Raw genomic sequence first — 23,490 nt, forward strand, 5'->3', positions numbered from 1 at the left:
AGGTACCATATTTAATCGTTCACCAATCCTTTGTTTTGTAGAATACAAAGTTTTTTGTTTTTTTTTTTTGAGGTGGGAGTGGGGAGGATAGGAGGAGCAGAGGGAAAGGGAGAGAATCCTAAACAGGCTCCACACCTAGTCTGTAGCCCCAGTGGGGGGCTTGATCTCACAACCCTGAGATCGTGACCTCAGTCGGACATGCTCAACCCACTGAGCCCCTAGATCCCAGATTACTTGTGGGCAGGGACTGTTCATTGGAAATTGAGAATTCTAAAATAGAACAATATATATTGACTTCCAAGTAGGAATCACGTAAAAGTGAGCCAGATATACAAAATTAAAATACATAACTCCATAGACCTTTGTTTAGATGGAAATGGGCTCTGTGCTCAGCAGGATCGTAAGAAAAACACGGGCTTTAAAACAAACAAAAAAACTCTGGTCCCCGCCCCAGGGTGTGGCCCATAGTAGATGCCCAAGAAGTGCATGTTGAATAAACAAAATAGCATAAAAGAAAGCATTTAAGGCAAGCCTCAACATCTTGCCAAAAAATCCATCTTTTATCATAAACACACAAATAAGCTCCCAAATAGAGTAGATGTCAGTCAAATTTTGAGGAAAACGAAGCCAGTGTGGGAGAGTGCGGATTCAAGTTTCAGCAAGGGAGGGAGGGAGAGAAGTTGCACCTGGGGCAGGGTCTTGGGCCCCGGCGCGCGGGCGGGCACGGAGAGGCGGGGAGAGGGGAAGGGGGAGGAGACTCTGGCGTCCCTGCCCCGCCTCCCCCACCCTGGTCCCCACCCCCACCCCCAGCAGCCGCGGCGGCGGCGGCGGCGGCGCAGGGCAGCAGCGCGGGTGTCGGCAACAGCTGCAGCAGCCCGCGCCGCCCCCTCGGCAGCGGCTCCCAGGGCGAGCCTGAGCACGGTCGGCGGCTCGCGGCGCGGCGGCCGGAGGAGACGGGAAAGTTGCCGGCGCGAGCGCCGACATGCCGGGCAGCGACACGGCGCTCACCGTGGACCGGACCTACTCCGACCCGGGCCGGCACCACCGCTGCAAGAGCCGGGTGAGAGGCGCGGGCGGGGCGGCGGTGGGGCGCCGGGCCGAGGGGCGAGGCCGGGGGGGCTTTGGCTCCGGTGTTCGCCAACTCTCGCTCCCCGCCTCTCGCCGCCTGCCTCCCTCCCTCCCCGGCTGCCACTGGTCCGCGCCGCGGGGGCTGGGAATGGGGGGCGCCGGAGCCCGGGTCGGGGGTGGGCCGAGCGGAGCCCGGCCCGCCGGACCCCGCCCTCCGCCGCCGCCGGCTCCCCGCGCGCCTGCCGGACCCGCGCGCCCGGTGTCCCCGACGGCCCGCGCTCCGCCACCCTCCGCCAGGGAGCGCCCGCCGCGCGGTGCCGGGACGCGAGGGAACCCCGCCGGCCGCGGCCCGGGTGGGACGGCACGCTCGCCCTCCCGACCTCCCGTGCTGCCCGCGCCTCCCCAGCCCTCGGGCTTTCGGGCGCGGGGTGGCGGCGGACCGGCTTCCCGGTGTCGCGCGGCGGCTGCCCCGGCTCTGCCCGAGCGAAAAGTCAGCCTTCGCGCTTGCAGCCCGGGAGTTCCCAGCCGTGCCGAGCGGGCGCCCTCTCCATTGTTTGCAGTGTAATTTGCTGTTGCTGATTTTGGCTGTGGGCGAAAATAGCTCTTCAGAGCAAGCAGCAGAGACGAGCCCTGTAGTGCTTCAAAATGAAGACAGGAGGCCGCAGCCTGGGCGCCGGTCCCTCTCGGGAGCGGAGGCCCCCGCCGGCTGGGGGGGTCCCTTTGCCTTCTGCGCTCTTCAGTCCCCTAACCCTTGGCCGATTGAAGCGCCTTTGCCAAACAGCACGTCCTCCACCTGACACTTGTCTGGCAAAGCTACCTGAAGGTGCTCTTTGCTAACCACTCACTTGTTGGAGATCTCAGCATTTGCGTGTCAGCCTCGTGTTGTAAAGTTCACAGCTAGGGTGTTGCGAGAATTCTGGTCTGCCATCGCCCAAGATCCAGAGGCCACTGAATGGGAAAAGTGGCACGAGTGACAAATGCAGCTCAGCGCCTAGTGCATTTGGGAGTTTAATCATAATTTGGAGAACTAATCAATTATCTCAGACGTGAAGTAACTAGGCCCTGTTTCCCTTTTTCCTTTAGTATCTGTTAACCAAGTTAACGGAGTGGTTTAAATTTTTACAGATTAAACTTATTTGGTGGAGGTTACCGCATCCCCTCCACTCTCCCCTACTCCCGGAAAGAATTCTTTTTCACACTTTTTTTTAATGACGTATCGTTGACCCACAATGTTATATTTAGTTTCAAGTGTGCAGAATAGTGATTCCACAAATATGTACATTATAGAATGCTCACCATGATAAGTTTTCCATTTTCTTTAGAAGTTTCGTAACAGTTTCTTATGAAAATAACCATAAACTCTTGGAAGAAAGCACTGGTGAAGGATCTTTGGTTACCTACAGTTAGAAATTTGGGGAAGGATGACTGCTGGTTAACACAGAGTTAAGAAGGAAGCAAGGTGAAGCTCGTTTTCTAATGCATTTGTAATTGGAGGAGTCTATTAATGTTGCCGTTGACAGAAGAAATTTCAGACTTGAAAAAAGTGTGGAAGCTTGGTTTCTCTTGTCACAACTGTGATAATCTTTGTGTAAACAGGATTAGTAATCTTTGAGGGACGGGTGGCTCACTGTGAGCTCATTTAAGTGATTTGGCGAGACTCACAGAACTTTGCAAAAGTCAGTCTTCATAATCTATGAAAGGGTAGTGATAGAGTTCATACTTCAGTTACCTGGGTGGCAAGTGGCAAAGCAAACACATAATTTGTCTGTAGCTTTAGTTTGTCTCTGCTGGTTCGTCGGATGTTCCATTTCTGCACCTCCCTTTTCTGTTAATGTACCATAATCTTATGTGAAGGGAGTTGTTTATTTTCTTTAAAATTCTACTGACGATTTTACACATACTACCTTGTTTTGTTAGCATTGAAATACCTGATTTTGGGGAGGGGGGAGAGGGAGAGAAAGCACCTTAAGCAGACTTCACATCCATCGTGGAGCCCGACCTGGGGCTGGGTCTCACCACCTGGGATCATGACCTGAGCTGAAATCAAGAGTCGGACGCTTAACTGACTGAGCTGCCCACGTGCCCCGAGACACCTGATTTTTTAAAATAGACTGTTTTAAACCCAGGTTAGACACTGTATGTACTGATTATTCTAAGTTAGTTTATTGGGCAAAGGTAATCTCGTGAGTTCAGACCCGAGGGGTAGAACTTCAGTAGACAGTGATAACATGTTTTGTAGCAGCGATGCTGAGATCCCTCTTTACGCTTCTTGACTGTCTGCTTTTAGGGTTTTACTGTTCGGATGGCAAGGAATGGAACTGGAGGAAATTTTGTAAACTCATGACTTTCCTCGAGGGAGGCCGATGTAATTTTGAGTCTGTCCTTGAGGCTTCCCTTCCGTGCTGTAATGAAGGGAAACTACCAACAATTTTTCCTGTGCAGCAAGTATTTCTCCTTTCAGATGATTTTTCCTCCTATTTTGTGGAACTGTTTTAGATTTAACTATAAAGACGTGCTTTTTTCTACACTGAGAAAACATGTGATACAGAAGGAGAACATCAGGCAATATTAGGGTTTAATTTCTTTTTTTTTTAAGATTTTTTCAGATTTATTTATTTATTTATTTGACAGACAAAGATGACAAGTAGGCAGGGAGGCAGGCAGAGAGAGGGGGGGAAGCAGGCTCCCTTCTGAGCAGGGAGCCCAATGTGGGGCTTGATCCCAGGACCCTGGGATCATGACTCAAGCCGAAGGCAGAGGCTTTAACCCACTGACCCACCCAGGTGCCCCTAGGGTTTAATTTCTTGATGTCCCTATCCCTTCGGCACTAAACCATCTAGTAAAGGATTGTAAAAGGACCCTCTTGTGGGCTCACCTAAAAATACTCTGATGAGAACTAGAGATGCATTGGATGAGTTGAGTTCACCTTTCAGAGACACACAGTTTCCTCCAAGGAAGGGGCTGAGACTCCAAGAGGGCAAGTTCTTGGTTACTGAATGGTCATTTTTTAAGTTCAAAATTGATACCTGGTTGCGATAATAGGAAAAATACACATCTCTCTTGCTGATTTTGGTTAAGCCTTTGAGACTAGAATAATAATGAGGCAGTGTACTAATTTAACGTTGCAGGAGTCTATTTTTATAGCCAGGTGGATTAACCTAGATTTCCTCCCCTTGGTGAAAATGTAATATAACTAATGAATTCTGTGATTATCTCTAAGTTGACAAGTCAGGATCATTCACATTTTTAGACTTCATCAGGGTAAAACTCAGAAATGGTGCTTGTTAACTCGACACACAGACTAATATTCCCGACTTTACAAGGAAAAGCACGCATAGTTTGAATCCTACTTTAAAGCCTGTCATCTTTTTAGGAATGCAGGCAGTCCACTTCCTATATATTAACTGGTTTTTATTAATTATGTGTGAATCGAATTTCTGTTCTAATTTTAAATGTTCTAGAATGGCACCTTCAGCCACTTGTGGATAGTGGTCGGCAGCTGGGGCTCTTGCGTCAAGTGACTTGGATCGTATTCTGGCCCTTCTCATTTCATAGCTGAGGAAGCACTAGCCAAGCTCGAACTCCCTGAGCCGCCAGTTCCCCGTCTGTAACAGAGGTGATAATAGTCTCTACTTCTGGGAGAGATCATGAGTCTTCAAGAAGAGAGCATTTGTTTAAAACAAAACAAAACAAAACAAAAGCCCCAAGACCAAAACACAGTTGTGTGCACTCGAGGTTAGATGTTTTTATCCCTGGGTAAGGTGAATACTTTTTTTCTTATTCTGTTGGTACCACTGCTAATCAGAATCACAAGTCATCCTGAGCGTTTACCTTCTTCCCATCTCTCATCTGTCGGCCATTCCACTGGGTCTCTCTTGGACTTTTCTCTGGAATTGGTTCCTTCCTCCCTTTGACCCCCAGTCATCTTCTACCTTATTTTAGCCACTTACGACCCCCGGAATTGATCATGGTACGCTAGCTTCCTCATTGCTCTCCGATTTCATCAACCCCTATCCATCCTGCCCGCAAGGACCGGAGTATTCCGCCTAGAGAGCCACTTTCGTTACGCTAGCCCCCAAGACAGATGCTGCACCAGTGCCCCCATGGACTCTGTAATCATTCTGAGTCTCAGTTTTCTCTTCTACACCCGAGGGCTGTTACAAGGAGTAAATGCAGTAACATCTATAAAATGGCAGGTACCCAGGAAGAACTCAGTAGATGGTGGTAGCTGTTTTTGTTACCACTCTGTTAGAAGTGGTCATAAGCTTGAGAATGGGAAGTCTGCTAATTTTGTGAACAGAATAGACTTTTTGGGGGCAATTTTAGCATTCTGTCCCTCCTCTGTCATATGTTCCTTATCACATTGACTAAACAGTATTTGCATTTGTCACTTACCTGTTTATAAGCTGTAGACACTGGCACTTTGAGAACAAGAGGTTTCATTCATTCAGCGAATACTTGCTGAGCACCTTCCCGTAAGCTAGCGGCTAGCTTAGGCTTCAGGAGTGTAATGGTGAATGCAGCAGGCAGCCTGCTGTCTCTGGAAGTTTAATATCTGGTGATTGTGCTTTATTTACACTTGTGGCCCAGGAACTACCCTCCTATTTTATAGGAGGAAATGGTAATAAGTACAGAGGTCTCTAACATCTGAAGTAAAACCTGTGTTGGGCATAGTGGCTACCTGTAGTTCATCATTAGGCGTTCTGTGGTTTGGACATAGACCTTGAATTACATGACGAGTAATGGCCAACAGCAATCAAGGGGAAGAGGATGTCATAGCCCTTCTCGGAGTGGAAATGGCTGGGCAGTGATGTAATAAGTTGATGATCGCCTGCTCACTTCCAGGGCAAGCACAAGAGTAAGTGGGCACAGACTTCTGTCCTGGGGGCCCCTGACCTGCTGGAGGGCTGTGTGAGTACACTTCTGATCAGTGATCGGTTTTAGTGTAAGGAGTTCATTAAAAGCGCGGTGAATAATGATGAGTGTCTCTAGTATGATTTTTCTTAAATTGCGGCTGGATGGATTGATGGGGTGTGTGTATTTTGAGCTGTGCTTTGCCACAGGCTCACCGGCTCTCCCTTCAGAGGAGAACAAACTGCCAGCACACCCGCTTGTCACATCCGGGCTGAATACCAAGACAGCTGCTACCAAGTTGGATCTAAGATGTATTTCGCTTCAGTCCCAGGGCCTGAATTTCCAGGGCTGCTCTTAAGGTCAGAAATCATCCTGATCTTTCTGGATGGAAATTGCCCATGTCTTGACTTAGGACAGGCTGCAGCTTTCAGCCCTGCTGTTTCTTTTCTGTGTTTTTATGTTTTCAGTGGAGAGGGGTGGTTGAGAGAGAAGGGAGAGAACCATGAATCACTATACCGTGAATCAGAACGAGGACTTTACATGCCTTGGAAAAGGAGTACCAGGATGTATGATCCGAGCATGATCCAACTGCTTCCGCTGACTTGGGGAGAAGGGGTTGCTGCTTGAAGGAGAACAGCTTATCTGTTGATTATTCCTGCATAAGGAGGCAAACAGAACATAGACTAAAAGATGAATGCAGAAACAGTGTTAACAGCCAACATGTGCTAATTCCTTACTGTTCCCAGGCACAATACTAAGCTCTTCAGATGCACGATCTCCTTAACCCTCATCATATCCTATTTGTAGCTGGATTTTTACAGATGAGGAAGTTGAGGCCCGGGCAGTTTATTTGTCCAAGGTCCTGTGGCTATTAGGAAATGGTCGAGCTAGGATCTGGTGAACCCAGATCTAATTGCAGAACTTGCCTTTTACCCACTTCGCTGGCTTCTACCTCTGAGATGAATCCTAGAGAGCAGCTCCGTCTTTCGGACACCCGTTGAGGGCTGGAGCACAGGTGTGGTCGGCTTCTGTAGGGTGCTTTGCCAGTCCTTTGTATATCATCTTATGTGCCCAGGAAACCTTTGACGAATGAATGGCTAAGAGTGATGACTTACGAACTTTTTATAACGCCTACGATATACGATTGTTGCCACTAAATTTGAAGAAGTCTTAAAGGCTGTTAAATAAGCTCATGATTTAAGAACATCAGTAAAGAACCATCTTCCAGCCTGGTATTTGGTCTCCAGAGCATGAACACTTGAAAGACACAACAAAGCTTGTTCTTCCTTGTGACAGTCAAGTCGCAGTTGGGCCACAGCAGATCTCCCAGTAGGACTTCAGCTTCCCTGGACTGAGGACATGTGCTTCTCAATATGTGGGGCAGAGTGCTGAAAAGTAGATTCAAGGGTTTTAACCCGTTAGAACTGAAAGGGGAATGTAGACATAACTCCAGACCATCCCATCTGTAGAAGAGTGACATCCAGCCAGGCTGTAACCAGTGAAATGAGCTAACTAATACTGGCTGGCCAGGACTAACCTTTATGCCAACTTCTTTCTTAAAAGAGAATTCCTTAACAGAAAACAGTCTTAAATATTTTCAGATACCAAGCTAATTGCTAAGTTATATGGAATACATATATCGAAATTTAAGTAGAATGAGAATTTGAAGTTATTTGCGATAGAGAATTAATTGATGGACAGATTTTAAATTTTGTGAGTTTTCTAGGTGGGAAAAAAAATGAATTTGAGTGATTTAGTGTCAGGCCATCATCCTTTTGAGTTTGTTGGCAGATTTTTGATGGGACTAGGTGGGAAGAGGGGGTGACATTTCCTGTATCAGACTGCTTAGCTACAGGAGCTCTGTTGCCGCTAGTAAAGATGATCTTTTCTGATTTTATTGTTTTTTTTTCACCAGAATAAAGTTTTACAAAATGAGTTCATCTTTGTCTTTACCTTCTACCTGTTGGAATAGGATATTGGGCAAAAATATGTGCCAGATGCGTAAGTCATGGAGTGCATTACACACACACACGCACACGCACACACACACACACGAACTTAGAATTCAAACCTGGTGTTTGTTGCCTCTGAAGGTTTCCATTCCTCTGAGACTCTCATTAAGGGTATCTTCCAGCACCAAGTGTTTTCTGCATATGTAATTTTCATGCAACACACCAGAAACATCATCTGGTTTTTAGCTGTGCAAACAATCGTCTGCCCCAGCGGTAGGGGGAGGACAGGGATAGGGTCCGCTGGCACGTTCAGTGCCAGTCCCCAGTGAAGGGCCTCCCTGGGGGAAACTGAATTCTGCCTTCCATGGCCCGGGAGTGAGGTGACTTTTGCACATAATAAAGGGCATTTCTACATAGATGTTCCGTGGGCATCTCAAAGTCCATATGCCGGACTTTACTTATTCTCTCAGATTCCCCCCACCCCCAACCTGGAGCCTGGAATACTTGCCCTGTCCAGCATGTTCCCCAACCGGATGCCTGGGAAGCTCTCAGGCCTCCCTTCCCCGGCTTACCCTCCACATCCCCTGGCTTTCCTCCTCAACCACCATTGCCTCTCTATCCCCAGCATCACTTTCTTAGTTTTCTTCTGGATTTGAAGACGATGAAGGGTTAAGAGTATGGACTCTGGAGTCAGACTTGATCGTCCACTTCTCCACCTACCTGCCCTGCGAACAGGCGTGAGAAGTGGTGTGAGGAAACCCATTGTTCTGATGTTGAGTCACTCGTGCGCCCCAGAGTTCCCCAAACTCCAGTCATTCCCACACCTACACACAGCTTCCTTGCACCTGCACAACGATTTACTTAATATTTCCAAAGCCATTCATTCACTCCTTCAAACTTAAATTTATTTTTAAAGTACTAATGTTCCTCTTGTAGTTAATATTGGCTGAGCCCCTGAGGGCTTACAGTACGAGATGGCGAAGAGGAGCCCTTGCTGGAGATCAGTAGAGCTGTTAGCTCTGAACAGAGACTTTCCCAAGAATTGCCTGGATGGCCTCGCGGGTGGTTTTCAAGGGAGAATCGTTGGCTCGCGGTGGTTCTGTATTACTGCTTTCGCTTTATGTCACCAAAAATAATTCAGAATCGTTTTGGAAAACACTGGGTGTTTGTATTGTATCATCTCTCATCTTTTTGGAAATACTTCTTTTAGACCCACGACTTAGAAGATGCTTAGAAATATTTTTTTTTCATGGATTATGAAAATTTGAGTGTGTGGAGATGAACGGAAGCCCACTCTGGTGATTTGAAGGCAGCCTTGTCTGGGTGGGACTACTTGGAAGAAGTTGGAAAAGGGGGGAATTGTATGTGTTCTGGGCCGGAGCTCCTGTCTTCTGATGACTTGAGAGAAACCGAGGCTGTGGAAGGCCTTGGGCTAAAGTGCAACACCAGAAACTAAGGACTCCGGGAATTTCAGGCGAGGACAGAAGGTGGGTGGAAAAGAAGTTTCAGCTCTGTGTTCTGAAGTAAACTTGAATTTAATTAAGATGTGTATGTAGGCTTGTTGTAAGGAAATTAAATGGTAACTTGAGCTGCCGCCTTCCACAGAAACTTGAGATCGGTGCTTGTCCAAAAATAAAGTATGCCCTCGGTGAAAGCTACGTTTTAGCACCTCAGCACGTTTACTCCAGTATGTGCAACCGTGCGTTGGGGCCAATGGTCCCTTTTTACCATCTTTGTGAAGAGACTGTGATAATCCAGAAGGCGAGGAACTCGGTTTCAGACAGTCAGTGGTGTACTATTTTAATCTCACTAATTGGAGCAGGTGGCCTCTATTTGAGACTGAATCTCTCGTTGGCATAGATTCTAATTTATCTGAAAATCCGAGGCCCATTCAGCAAGAGCTGTTCGGGCTGTGTATTGGCATCAGGCGAAGTGCTTGAAAGCGTCAACCCTTAAAAGCACAGAAGGCTGAGAGGAAGATCGAAGAAATGGAGCTTAATGCTTTGCTGCTTTGATTCAACTCTTCACTGTTGGGTGTAGAGCTAGTCGGGAACATGACGGAGTGAAGCCTGTCCAAGTGCTTGAGAAGACTACTTACAAGTATTTCTCCAGCTGAAGACAGCATCTGAAGTATCTCCTTTGAATCCATCCCACAAGATGGCAGGGTTGAGGAGGACTTCACGCAGACCTCGTGTTTTTATGGGCATTAGCACGTCTTCAGGCATGAGCTAAAGGGGTGTGCCAGAGTGACTCAGCTTACCACAGGCACTCAGCTTGAGATACTTCGAGACACCTCTAATGAAGTCAGAGACAGTCTCCAGATCGTGAATTTCTTCAACTGGACCACTCCTTTTCTTCTCTTCTCTCTTAACAGTAACCGTGTGCTTCACAAGATGTCTTATGAATATCATGCTTTAAATCCTTCATCCTTCCAGAATACGGGATCCCAATTTCTCCCTCTGACACCCAGGGTCTCTCATCTGACCTTTGTCTCCCCCCACCCACTCTCAGCCCTCGAACTCTGGCTTCCCTTAGCAGATCCCCCGGCTCCCCTCTATGCCTGTGGGTGCCTGCTCCCTCCTTTCACATGGGGGGTTGGGGAGGGGATGGCTGTCTTTGTTCATCTACACGTGGATCCTGGTACATGGTTGGGGCTTTGTAAAAACCGTCAGAATGAGTGAATGTGGGTATGTTGTAAAATTGCACCATCTTGAGAAGCTGGAAAAACCTATTCCACGCTTGAGTCCTATCAATGCAGATTAATCTAGTTTATTTTAAAATTGCTGTCCAGGATTCCAGTTTATGGGTATTCTGTCATCTAATTATTATGAAAGGACACATTATTGCTTCTAGGGTTTGGTTTTATGGGCACTTCAGTGACTGCCCTCGGACAGGCTTCTTTTTGCACGTGGGAAGAATACGTTAGTGGGCTAAATCCTTAAAAGTGCAATCGCTCTGCAAAGTGTGTGTGTATTTCAAGTTACAGTGTTGCCAAAGTGAATTATACCTACTCTGTCCAACCCTGGGAGGTAGGGATGCATCAGTGAATATATATAAACTGATAGCGTTTATATAACCATCCATGTATGAACAGGCCTTGACTCACGTCTTTCTGACACTGTCTATCACAAAACTTTTTGATCCTTGCCAATCTGATAAGTGAAAACTGGTAGCTCATTTTAATAAATACTTATGATACAAATGAGGTTAATCATATTTTAAAGTCTTTGTTTTGAAATAATCAAAGTCTTTGTTTTGAAATAATCTCAGACCCCCAGGAAGTTACAAAACATAGTTTGGAGATGTCTATGTATCCCTCCCCTATATTCTCCCAGTGGTTACATCTGATGTAACTTAGTGCAAAAGGTTGATCCTCATGTTCACATGCTTAAACATTTGTGTTGTGACTGTTAATATATTTTAGCCATTTATCTAGTGGGTTATTAATCTTTTAAGTTGTTTTATAGAAGTTTTGTGCTGATTGAATACGTTGTTTTGCACGTACGTTTTCTCCAGTTCCTTATTCCTGACTGTATTTTCTACTATTATGTGGGAAATTGCCATAGGTTAGCACCAAAATGCCCCTGTTTCTCATCTCATGGTTTCCACGGGCCAAGGATCCCGGTGCAGCTTACCTGATGCATTCTTCGTGGCAGGGTCTGGTTCACTGTTTGCTGTGTGCAAACAGTCCTCCACTCAGAATTTCATTAGCCTAAGTAAAAGCAAGGTGTCAGCTAGGACTACAGTCTAGTCTGAGACTTGGAATCCCTTTCTGAAGTCACTGGTTGTTTATACGGAATTATGGTCCTTGCAGCTCTAAGACTGAGCCCCTCAGCCCCAGAAGCTGCCCACTGTTCCTTGCCGCTTGGCTCTCTCATAATGTAGCTTGAGAGAGTCCCAGCTCTTGCATTTTGTCTCTTCCTCGAGACCCTCTCATAACGGGTTTACCTGATCAGGCCTGGCACACCCAGATCAGCCCAAGTCAACTGATTAGGAACCTTAATGATATCTGCAAAATATTTTCACCTTTGCAATATAACATAACCTAATCACGGGAGTGAAACCCTGAAACATTCAGAAGTCTTGCTCACACACAAGGGGAGGCTGTCATACAGGGTATATACACCAGCAGTTAGGAAACTTGGGAACCGTCTTAGCAGTCTGCCTGCTACATGCTTTGAATGATTCGCTGTGTGTGCTGAGTATAGAGCCTAGCGTGTGGCAAACACTGAATAAATAGTAACCAGACCTTGCCATGAAGAAATTTTAAAATTTTAGGCCTTACAGGATTTGTGTCCATTCTTATAGTGAAATCTTTGAGATTCTTTTAAACACTCAAACACCATGTTCTTCTAATACATTCTATGATTTAATAAATTTTATCTTTGGCCCATTTTTTTTTATAATTTAAGTAAACTCTACCCCCAACGTGGGGCTTGAACTCACGACCCTAAGATCAAGAGTCTTATGCTGTACTGACTGAACTAGCCAGGTGCCCCAATCTTTGGCCTGTTTAGAATTTGGTTCGCCTTTAGATGTCTACACAAGAATGACAGTTATCCCTGTACCAATTTTTGCATTGCTAACTGCCTCTAAAAATATACTGCTGTCTACATCTGTAGTTTTATAAATTTCTAATTTTTGTCTGGGTTAAAAAAAATTGTTTTTAAACGATTGAATCAGAGGTTATGGTTTTGGTACATTTTTTTCTGGATTGATACCCACCTCGCCCCTCAAACCGGGGTTTGAAGAGAACATTTTAAGAACTCTAGCTCCTGCATGTATAAACTTTCAAGTAGGCACGATTCCAGTGTCCCTTACAGTAAAGAAAGGCTAAAGGTAGAGGGGAAGAGAGGGTGAAGTTCATTGTTTTTTAAAAATTTGCTTTCAGTTCTCTCTTTTGAACTAGATGTTGCCTTTCAACAAGTTCTATTAAACATAGAATCCTGACCTTCCACATGCTTGCAGAAGCTGTTACAGGACGAAGAATGTGTACTGTTGCTTCCTAATCGGGCTTTGCTGCCTTGATCGCCTGTAGTCCACCGTCCCAGCTAGGGAGGTGGAAGAGCAGGACTCACCTAAGTTTGTGCCCTGCTGGGCAGAGCCCTCTTTCAAGCTTGTCCTCCTCTCGCTTAGGAAACATGTTTAGTGCCCTGTGCTGTCCTCCTACTAGGACACTGATGTTGATTTGTCACTCATGTTAGGAGAGTGGATACAACAGATTTTGTATTTGTAAGTTTTAAGCTGTTTCTCTGTTTGGCTTGATTATCCCTATTTGTAAGTTACCCCTGTGGCTTGCAAAGGGGGTTGTTATTAACCTGTGTTAATTACCGAGAGGCTCACCTGCCTTGTAATCTTTGCATTTGACACAGAGGGAGGTTAAAACTGTTGTCTGTGTCCAGAAACTAACACTTAACATTTCGTAACCTGACCCAAGAGCATATAAAAGGTGGAATGAATGTGCTTTTATTATGTGTGCTTTCATTTGAGAAAGGCATCATGCTTATAAAAACCTCCTGACTTCAGCAACTATCAAGTAGTAGTTGCTGGATGAAAGTTATGTCCTGTGCAGAGCAATTGAAGCTATTCAGTGAATTGGCATGTGTTGGGTAAGCAGGCACCAAAAGTAAAGCAAGAGTCATCTTTCTTTCATTCTTGTCCTCTTACCACCAGGAAGCCACGAGGGCTCTTAACACCCAATCATTATCTGTTTCCAGCCCTCGGAAATGCTCCCCTGTTTGGGTGAGTGGGAGCGTATTAAATTCTACCATGGAGAAATTTGACTGGCACTCCAGCCACTTCAAATGATCTGATGGCAAGACAGTTTTTTTTACATCCTTAGGGCTCAAATTAAGCTCTTATTTATTAAAAATTTTTGTTTGTTTATTAAGTAAACTCTCCACCCAGTGGGGGGCTTGAACTCAACCACCCTCAGATCAAGAGCTGCATGCTTCCCAGACTGAGCCAGATGGGTGCCCCTAATTTATTTTTAAAGCAAGACTTAAGAGTTAAAATTTCAGCCTCATTGCTGTTTGAGGGACAGTTTTGTAAACTGAGCCCACCATTCCAACAAGCCTTGTTTAGAGCTTTTATTTCTTTGGGCAAATAGGAAATGAATGATGCAGTTTGGTGTTTCTGTGGCTATCTTTAAATGTTCCTGCCTCCTCAGCCTTCCTTTTTGAAACAATCTGTTGCACATAGGGGATAATTTTAATGGTAACAGATTTGCTAAATAAGAATAATGCATATAATGTTGAAAGAGACACTAAATCCATATAGGAAGATTATTTTCTGTTTTCTGATACTTTGGACATTTCTGAAATCGCATTTGCATTGTTAGTAAATGATTCTTTGCAATAACTGCTCCCAGGGCTCCTGGCTGGTGCAGTCGGTTAAAGCTTCGGACTCTTGGTTTCTGCTCAGATCTGATCTGCTCAGGTCTGATCTCATCAGGACCCTGAGATAGGGCGCTGTGTTGATGTCCACCTCTGCGCTCAGAGGGGAGTCCACTTGTGATTCTCTCTGTCCCTTTCTCTCTCTCTCCCTCTGACCCTCCCTCCCCCTCTCAAATAAATAAATCTTTAAAAAAGAAAAAAAAATAAAAAATTGCTCCTTAGTTTATCTACACAGTAGCCTAAAGTGAGCCTGGATGTTTTTCTAGGGCCGCTAGCTTATTAAATTCTCAGTGGATTTTAATTTTCTGAAGTTTATGCTTGCTTTGGTTTAATTAAGGTTGAAGTTAATGTTCTCTGGAAGTAACTGCAGTGACATCAGATTCCGAGCTTATAAGGTAATGAAATGGTCCGTCAGAAACTGCAACTTACACCACATTTAGAAAGTAAACCAGATTCGCAGATGGGAGAATGTTCTGAGCATGCGGAAAATCCGTATCAAATCATTAACCGCATAGTTCTGGTTAAATAGTAGACATTTATTTTTAATTACTAAATGCGTCAGACATGGAAAAAACATTTTGAAATATATGATACCCACATACCTACATCCTAGATTAACAGATGGCAACATTTTGCCATGTTTGTATCAGATTTCTGCCACTTGTTTTTAAGAAATAAATGGCTCCCAGATGCAGCTCTCTGGATGCCTTCTCCCTTCCTATGCCCTCAGGAGTCTCCAAAACCTAACATATTTGGGTTTCATTCCTTTGCACGCTTTTATACTTTGAATGAACTCATAAGCAATATATGGTATTGTTTTTTGTATTAAATATTTATATAAATGGCATCTCTTTTGTGACTTGCTATTTTTTTCAGCATGCTGTTTTGATCTATTTAAGCTTTTAGGTGTTTGGGTCTTTTAAACGTATTTAAAATTTTTTTAAACTTTATTTAAATTTATTTAGGTAATTTTTACACCCATCATGGGGCTTGAACTCACGACTCTGAGATCAAGAGTGGCATGCTCTTCCAACTGAGCCAGTCAGGTTCCCCCCAGCATGGTGTTTTAAAAATTTATCATACTTCATTCCCATCTTTTTTTTTTAATTGCCGTATATGATTTCAGTATATGAATAAGCCAGTGTGTTCATAGCCATTCTCCTAGTGATGGACAGGTAGGTTGATTCAGAGGTCTGTATGCTCGTTGGAGAGTTTCTCTGGGGAAGAGGCCAAGAAGTGACATTGCTGGGGCAGGGGAAGAAGTATCTTCACCTTTACCATCTGTTCTTAAGTAGCTTTGTCAAGTCCTTGTACTTATTTTTTTTTAAAGATTTTATTCATTTATTTGACAGACAGAGATCACAAGTAGGCAGAGAGGCAGGCAGAGAGAGAGGAAGGGAAGCAGGCTCCCCGCTGAGCAGAGAGCCTGATGCGGCCTCGATCCCAGGACCCTGGGATCATGACCTGAGCTGAAGGCAGTGGCTTTAACCCACTGAGCCACCCAGGCGCCCCGAGTCAAGTCCTTGTACTTATAAGAGTGATCTGCTAAAGGGGCACCTGGGTGGCTCAGTGGGTTAAAGCCTCTGCCTTCAGCTCAGGTCATGATCCCAGGGTCCTGGGATTGAGCCCCGCATCGGGCTCTCTGCTCGGCAGGGAGCCTGCTTCTCTCTCTCTCTCTCTGCCTACTCGTGATCTCTGTCTGTGAAATAAATAAATAAAATCTTTAAAAAAAAAAAGAGTGATCTGCTAAAGCCACATTTTGATATATGTCACAGGAAATTTTCATAATGATGCTAGATTTTCTGTGGTGCTAAATAGTATTTAAGTTTGTGTATGTTTTAATTTTGCCTGAAAGGAAATATAAAGTTATTTTGAATTTGCTGGCAGGCAGCTTTTTGCACCTTGTCAAGAATTTAGCATCTCTAATGTTCAGGTCTGTAAAAGTTGATGTGTCAATATTTTATTTATTGAGATATTATTTACATAGAGTAACCCCCTTAAGTGTAGAGTTTTTTGATGACACAGTCTTGTAACTATCATTCCAAATAAGATACAGAATATTCCCATCACCTCAGAAAATCCTTTTGTTCCTTTTTAGTCAATACTGTGCTGTCCCCAGCAGCCATGGGTCTGATTTCTGTTCTCGTGATCTTGTCTTTTCCAGAATGCACTATGAATGGAGTCAGATGGTGCGAATGTAGCCTTTTCGAGTGTGGCTTCTTTCACTTAGCGTAATGCTTTTAAGATTCCTCAGTGTTGCCTGTGTTATGCTTTATCCCATTTCAGTGATAAGTAGTATCAGTATGTTTTTAGGAGTACTGAAGTATGTGAGTGTGAGCAGTGATGAAAAATGACCTCAATCCCATGCGGCTTGTGTGACTGAATTTATCTGTTTTTCTCATGTCACTACCACAGCATTAGGAGAAGTTTAGAGCATCAACTTCCAGTTCGAAAGTACATTAATTTGTAATTTTCTTACCTCTTGAATGTTCTGTTACTTCCGAATATTAAAAAACATGCATGAAATTAGGGCCAATGTTCTGTGTCTTAACCTGGAACCTGTGGTTTTGTGTATTTGTACTTTCCTTGGCAGGGTTCTCGGTGGTGGCAGATGACCTTTAAGAGATGAAGAACCACCAGTCTAATGTAAGCTCTTGTTTCTGAATTAAAAACATCAACTTATAGAAGTATATTTATTGACATGTCATGAGTCGTGCTTTTATATTAATTAGAAACGTTTACCAAATACTGGCACAGAGAACTCATTTTTGTTTATCAAGTGGCACGAACAGAGAGAATATTGGTAGAGCGAGCGTAAGTCCGCAGTTCTGCCTGCACTGCGACGAAGGCTTTCGAAGCTTTCCAGAGGTTTCCGCAGCCTTACTGCAGTGCCCGACATGAGGTGCAGCCCTCCTTGGCTTACCCACAGAGAATAGAGCCTCGGGCAGTAAAGGACTTGTGCAGGGTCATACCACAAAGACGGGGCAAGTGTAGGACCTGAACCCAGCTTGTTCTGCATTCTGGAGCCTTTGTCCGTAACCCCTGGGCAAACTGCTTCCACACCTGAAGGGGCAGTGACCCAGACCCCCAAGTGTAGACACTTGTCAGGTGCTTTATTTTCCTTCCTCTGGCTTTTCAGAATTTTCGTGGCTTTCCTTAAACAAACATGTCTGCAATGAAATGTAGCTACCTGATGAGATTTTTTAAGATCTTTGTCCTGAGACGATAAATCACATCAGTGCTCTGACTTTCTGATTTAGTCTTTGTTTTGTCCTGGATCTGGGGAAGGCTCCTGAGCACCATGATGGAAACCAGGAGCAGGGCTCGCTGTAGATACCCCAAGCGACACAGCCTAGAGCGTGGATCTGGAATTCTCCCCTGGCTAGTTTCTCAGATAGGGCCTATTTGAAGCAGGCTCTGCTCAAACTCAGTACAGAGTATAAGGAGCAGCTGGCTGGCTGCCTTGTCCCCGAGCCTCCGTCACTGTCCCCACTGCTTCCTTGGGTGCCCGGGGCTACTCCAGGCCCTGAGATCAGTCAGACACAGGCACTGCTCTTGAGCAGCTCAGGCTGGGCACGGCAGTGCTGCAGGGAGCCCTGGCCTCACGGGGACCCTTCTGGGAGGAACCAATCCAGAGCCCACTCCAAGAAGGCTCTAGACCAGAAGGGGTAGGTGTCAGCTGTTCGGCCTTTCTGGCTCAGACTTGCTTCTCACACCCTGCCGCAGGGCTGCTCCTCATAGTTGTTTACAGGACCCCGCTGGCAGAGGAGGACAGATGGTACCAGTTTTGAAGGTTTCTGTTCACCTCCGATGAGCCCTCTGGTATGTATTTTGTGTATGTGTCTATGTACGCTGTCCTCGTGCAGAGGAAGCACTAAATCCTGGGCAGGACGGAGAGCTTCTATTTGACTGCAGGAAAGGGAGGAACAGTGATGTTAATTGTCATGGCAACCAGCAGGTTTTTATCTGGAATGTCGTCTTTGTAACCTAAACCAGTCACCTTTTCTCTCACTGAAGGAAACAGACTGATGCAAACTCAAGAAATTACAGTGCCATGGCTCAGCGGGGTTTTCTTTGCTTCTTAGAAACAGCCTTGCAAGGACTTTAGTTCCTTCATAGAATTTCAGAGCTGAAAGGCACCCTGGTGCCTTATAGAACTTTATGAAGTCAGGTGCTCAGGGATTTCCTATTATGACATGTCACCCCGTTTCCACCCCCCCGCCCCCTGCCTGGTCTCGCACACATGGCCAAGATTTTCACAGGAGGCTAGAATGAGGGTGAGTTTGGAATCTGGCAAACACGCCCTCCGTGACAGGGGCTCCTCCTCAGGGGACAGTGTTCCATTTGCCATCCTTCGGACGCTTCTGCTGCTGCTCCTGGAGATGCTGTCGTGCTCGCTTCTCCTCCGCCCATCCGTCTGGAGACTCCGCAGACTCTGAGATGCTGAGTCCGCCTCATTCCTGCCTGTCCCCTGTAGGCGAGCTCCGAGTCTGCCCTTCACGGTCTGAGGACTCCTGGAGCATTGAACCCCTGTGGTTTTCTTTTAGTAGCTCTGGTGAGCTACCGTGGAGCCTGGTTATAACAGGCCAGTGTAAGAAAATACCCCTTGTGGGGACAGGTGGAGCTCAGCCTGGGAACATAAGGACTTTCTTGAACACCCCAGCAGAGTGTGTTGTTGTTGTTGTTGTTGTGTAGCACTTAGAAGGCAAAAAAATGTAAGCTGCCCTTTACTTCCCCTAATTTCTTTGAGGAGTCCCTGTCGCTCTGGGTGACATTGACAGTGCTGGGACCACTGGTCCTAATGGGCTTCCTTGGACAGTGATGTCAAGATCGATGGTGTCTGGGTCCCCACGGCTTGGGGCACAGGAAAGGCATCACTCAGGCACCTCTTCGTGGCACTGGACTGAAGAATGAGGTTCCTTGCAGACCTTGGGTTGGCTTCTTTCCACCCCCTCTGCCCAGGTGTCTCCTGCTGCCTCCCTTTCAGCAGGTCGGGAGTGTGCTATGTGGAGAGCCCATTCATAAGCAGCCCAGGTATGAATCATGCTTGTAACCATTCTGCTCTCAGCCTAATTCAACAAATATGTATCAAGCACCTACTATGTGCCAGGCATCCCAGGAACCCAAGTAAAAATCGCCCTCATCAAGCTCATATTCTGGTACAGCAAGGTAGGCGGACCAGACCAATAGGTAAAATATACAGTGTGTTAATGGTGGTTAAGTACAGTGTTTGGACGCCAGTCACTGCAGGGGGGCTGGGGAGACCTTAGGGTCGGAGTAGAAAGAAGCAGTTGTAAATAGGAAACTCAAGGAAAGCTCTTCTCAGAGATGTCATGGAGGGAGGACCTGAGGAAGTAGGCAGTACATTTGTCTGAGGGGAATTGCATTCCAGGGAGAGGGAACAGCAAGCAGACTCCCTGAGACAGGAACATGCGTGGGAGGCACATCAAGGAGGCCCTGTGGCAGAAGCAGAGTGAGTAAGGACACCAAGTCCAAGGGGTAGTGGGAGGCCAGTGAATGTTTTCCAGGTTGCCTGGGCTCCTGGACTAAAGGTGGGTATGAGCTGGGGTAGAGGGACGTGTGACAGAGACTCGGGTGGGGATGCTAGCCGTGGAGGCAGTGAGAAGTGGTCAGGTCTTCTGAGTGCAGTTGTCAGGCCCTCCTTCGGTGTGCTGAGCTCGGAGGCGGCAGTGTGGTACCGCTCCGGGGAGGTGAGGCCTGGTTGTTAAATTCTTACACACTGCGTGAGCTCCTCTTAGACCATTTCCTCAACCCATTCGAGCCAGTGTCCTCATGTGAAAAATAAGTATGATTCTTTCCTTAGAAGGGTGTCGAAGGCTTCTAAGACAATGTACTGAAAAGGTCTTCCCTGACTCCCGTTCTCCTCTCCCACCTGACTTGGGTGCTCCCCCACCCGACCTGTGCCCAAGTCTGTTGTGAGCCTTCATAGTCTTGTCACTTGTGGTTCGCTTGTCTCTCCCCACCAGAAAGCGGGCAGGGACTGTATCTCCTGTGCTTGGCACAGAATGCACAGTAAATGTTTGGATGGATAGAGAGGGAAGGAAGCGAGGAAGAAAAGGATGAATTAAGAATTTCATGCATCGGTACTACTGTATTTTTTGAGTTTATACACTTCCAACAGTTAGGAGGACTGTCTTTTCTAAGTTCATTGTTTACAGACATCAAATGAGGAGTTTAAGGCATTGGCTACATTTGTTATTTAAATAAGTCTAATTAGGAAGATGTGTATACTTGTTTTCATATTTTAAAATTTATCTTTTCCTTGCTCTTGGCTTATAGAGCAGTGTTTGTTCAGAGATACTAATTGGTGTTTTTACTTAGGTGCTCTTTAAGAATGAAGATTTCATTAGCAGATTTTCTCAACAGTCTAAGGAAATTTTCCCTGAACATTTTATTATGAAAACTTTGAAATGCATGAAAAATACAAAGTTAGTAACAATCTACGTTAACACTCTCTTAATATACAGATAATCTAAATTCCTACAGGCAAGTTTTCTTTTGCATTTGGAATGCTTCTCTTACCTGTTATGATGTGGAAAGGCTCAATCCGTTAACTCTCCTGTTAGAAAAATTCTGTATGACCCCATGACCCCTTCTTTCACTGTGAGACCCTTTGACCCTCATCTGGAAATGCTGCGTCATTTACATTTAAAGTTAGGGTTATGGGTTGAATTGTGTCCCCTCAAAAAGATATGTTGAAGTCTGTGATATTGTGATTTACAATAAGAAATACAGTAGACCCTTGAACAGTGCAGGGTTGGGGGACTGACACCCCCCTTCCCACAGTGGAAAATCCACTGTGTAACTTTGGTCCCCCCACCCCCCAAAATAGCTCCAGCTACCCTACTGTTCACAGGAAGCCTTACTGATAACCTAAATAGTCGATTCACATATTTTTTTAGGTATATGCATCACATATTGTATTCATCCAATAAAGTATAAATTGGGGAAAAGAAAATGCTGCTAAGAAAACCATAAGGAAGAGAAAACACAGTTACAGTACTGTACTATAAAAAATCTAATATAAGTGGGGTTGAGTCCTTCCAACTCTTGTTCAAGGGTCAGCTGTATATATTTGGTCTTTGTTTCCATCTCTGACACAAAGTTCCTAAAACCTTTGGAATTTCCTAAGTGATTATAATGATAAAAGTGAAATGGTGTCTTTTGTGATTTAAATAGAAAACCCCTTTCAAACGAGGTGCAGTTTGCTAATTAGGCGACTTTGGGGAAGCCCCTAAGGATGGGGCCTGTTGCCAGGGGAACCAACCTTGTTGAGATCAAAATTTTCCATCCCACCTTCCACCTCTGGGGAGGAGAAAGGGGCTGGAGGTTGATGTAATCACCAGTGGCCAGTGGGTTAATCTAGCAGGGCTTCATAAGGAAGCCTCCATAAAAACCTGAGAGGTTGGGATGCGGAGAGCTTGCGGGTTGATGGACACTCGGAGATGCGGGGAGAGCGGCTCTGAGAGCTGGCATGCAACACCTGCGTCCCTTCCCTGGACCTTGCCCTGTGCTTCGCTTCTCTTTTGGCTCTTCCTGAGTTCTATCCTTTTCTAATAAACTGGTACTGGGGAAATGTCTTCTTGAGTCTGTGAGCCACTCTAGAAAATTGACGGAACCCGGGGAGAGGGTCAGTTTGCAGCCAGTGCGTGAGAATCACAGGTAACAACCTGGACCCGGGTCTGGTGGCTGAAGCCGGGCCTGGCGGACTCGTACTGATCCCTTCACCTGTGTGAGCTGATGCTGTCTGCAGGAGGATAGCATCAGGGTCGAGTTGTAGGCTGCCCAGCTGATGTTTGAGGATTGTGGGGTGACCAGCAGTGTGGTGGTAGGGTGAGAGAAGACACAGGAGTGAGTTTGCCCTTTACCTCAGAATATGACCTTGCTGGGAGATAGGGTCTTTGCAGAAGGAACCAAGTCAAAATGAGGTCATCAAGATGGGCTGTGACCCAGTGTGACCGGATTTGGAGACAGGCGTGCACAGAAGAGAGATGATGTGAAGACCCCGGGCGGAATGCCTACAGTATGAGGACTGACTGAAGGTTGGTGTGATTTATCTGCAGGCGGAGGGATGCCTGACGAAGCTTGCAGAAGCTGGGAGAGAGGCCCGGAGTGGTCCCTTCCCTAACACCTTCAGAGGGAGCCTGGCCTTGCTGACCCCTTGATTTCAGGCTTCCAGAACCAAGACAGTAAATTTCTGTTGTTTTAAGCCCCCCAATTTGTGGTGCAGTCCCAGGAAACTGAGAGTCAGCCATCGTGTTTCCTGCTGACTAAAGAAGTTCTCATACCTGGGCCCAGCGTGAGTAGAAGCACAGACGGTCTTGAAATCTCAGGATAGTACTTGGTTAGCAGCTGGTTATCTCAATGCTCTCCCAGTACGGTTACATTAATATTCTTTGTCATCCAAGTAAATACATCATTTAAAATTGTTCGTAGCAAACCCGTAGAAGTTCCAAGAATATGCCTGTGGAGGCAGTTTGAAAACCCCCGGTGTAGGAGGAGGAAAAACAGCCCAGACTTTGGTTCTGAGTTCAAATCGTCTCTCTGCCCCTTGGCCACCTGCATCGTCTTTGAGTCTTCCGCACGCACAGAATGAGAACTGCCTACCTCCCCCGTGGACTGTGGGCTTGAGAACTAGAGGGCATGAACACGGTCTAGCATCAAGACTACACATAGCAGGAGCTCAGAAATCAGTTGAGGAATGGAAACAGGGGTGAAGGGAAGAGTCAGATGAGGAATGCTTGGAAAGATTCTGCTAGAGTAGATGGTCTGACCACCCCTTGTTTGAACACGGAGGGGTATTTGTGCAAATGGTTTCTCCACCTTGAAGGACCTAGGAGAGAACTCCCAGTTCGGGCATGAGTCTTGTTTCCTGAACGAGGCACAGAGAGCCCCAGAGACAAGTGACTTGTCCAAGGTCAGGCAGTCTCGTGGCTTGGGCTGTTTTCTTATTTAATAAGGCAACCAAAAACAAAACAAAAAACTGGTTGTGTTGGTTTTTTTGCCTTTTTTTTCTTTTAAATAACAGCTTTATTGAGATATAATGCACATATCATACAAGTCGCTCATTTAAAAGTGTGTGAGTTCATGGGTTTTAGTATATCTGCCGAGTTTGCAGTCACCGCAGTCCATTTCAGAACATTCTGGTCACCCCCAAAACAAACTCCAGACCCATTTAGCCATCACTCTCCATTTCCTCC

At 45.8% G+C, this 23,490-nt stretch overlaps 1 protein-coding gene across 1 annotated transcript in view; it reads left to right on the top strand.

Moving 5' to 3' along the window:
* Positions 1–848: 848 nt before the first annotated feature.
* The window catches only part of TMCC3 (transmembrane and coiled-coil domain family 3), a 68,185-nt gene continuing 45,543 nt past the window's right edge, over positions 849–23,490 (top strand). The window contains exon 1 of the mRNA XM_080811924.1: positions 849–1,060. Within this exon, the coding sequence (XP_080668050.1) occupies positions 983–1,060 (78 nt within the window). The 5' untranslated portion in view covers positions 849–982. The remainder of the gene's footprint in view (positions 1,061–23,490) is intronic.

The sequence above is a fragment of the Martes martes genome (assembly GCF_963455335.1).
Source record: "Martes martes genome assembly, chromosome: 8".
NCBI lineage: Eukaryota > Metazoa > Chordata > Mammalia > Carnivora > Mustelidae > Martes > Martes martes.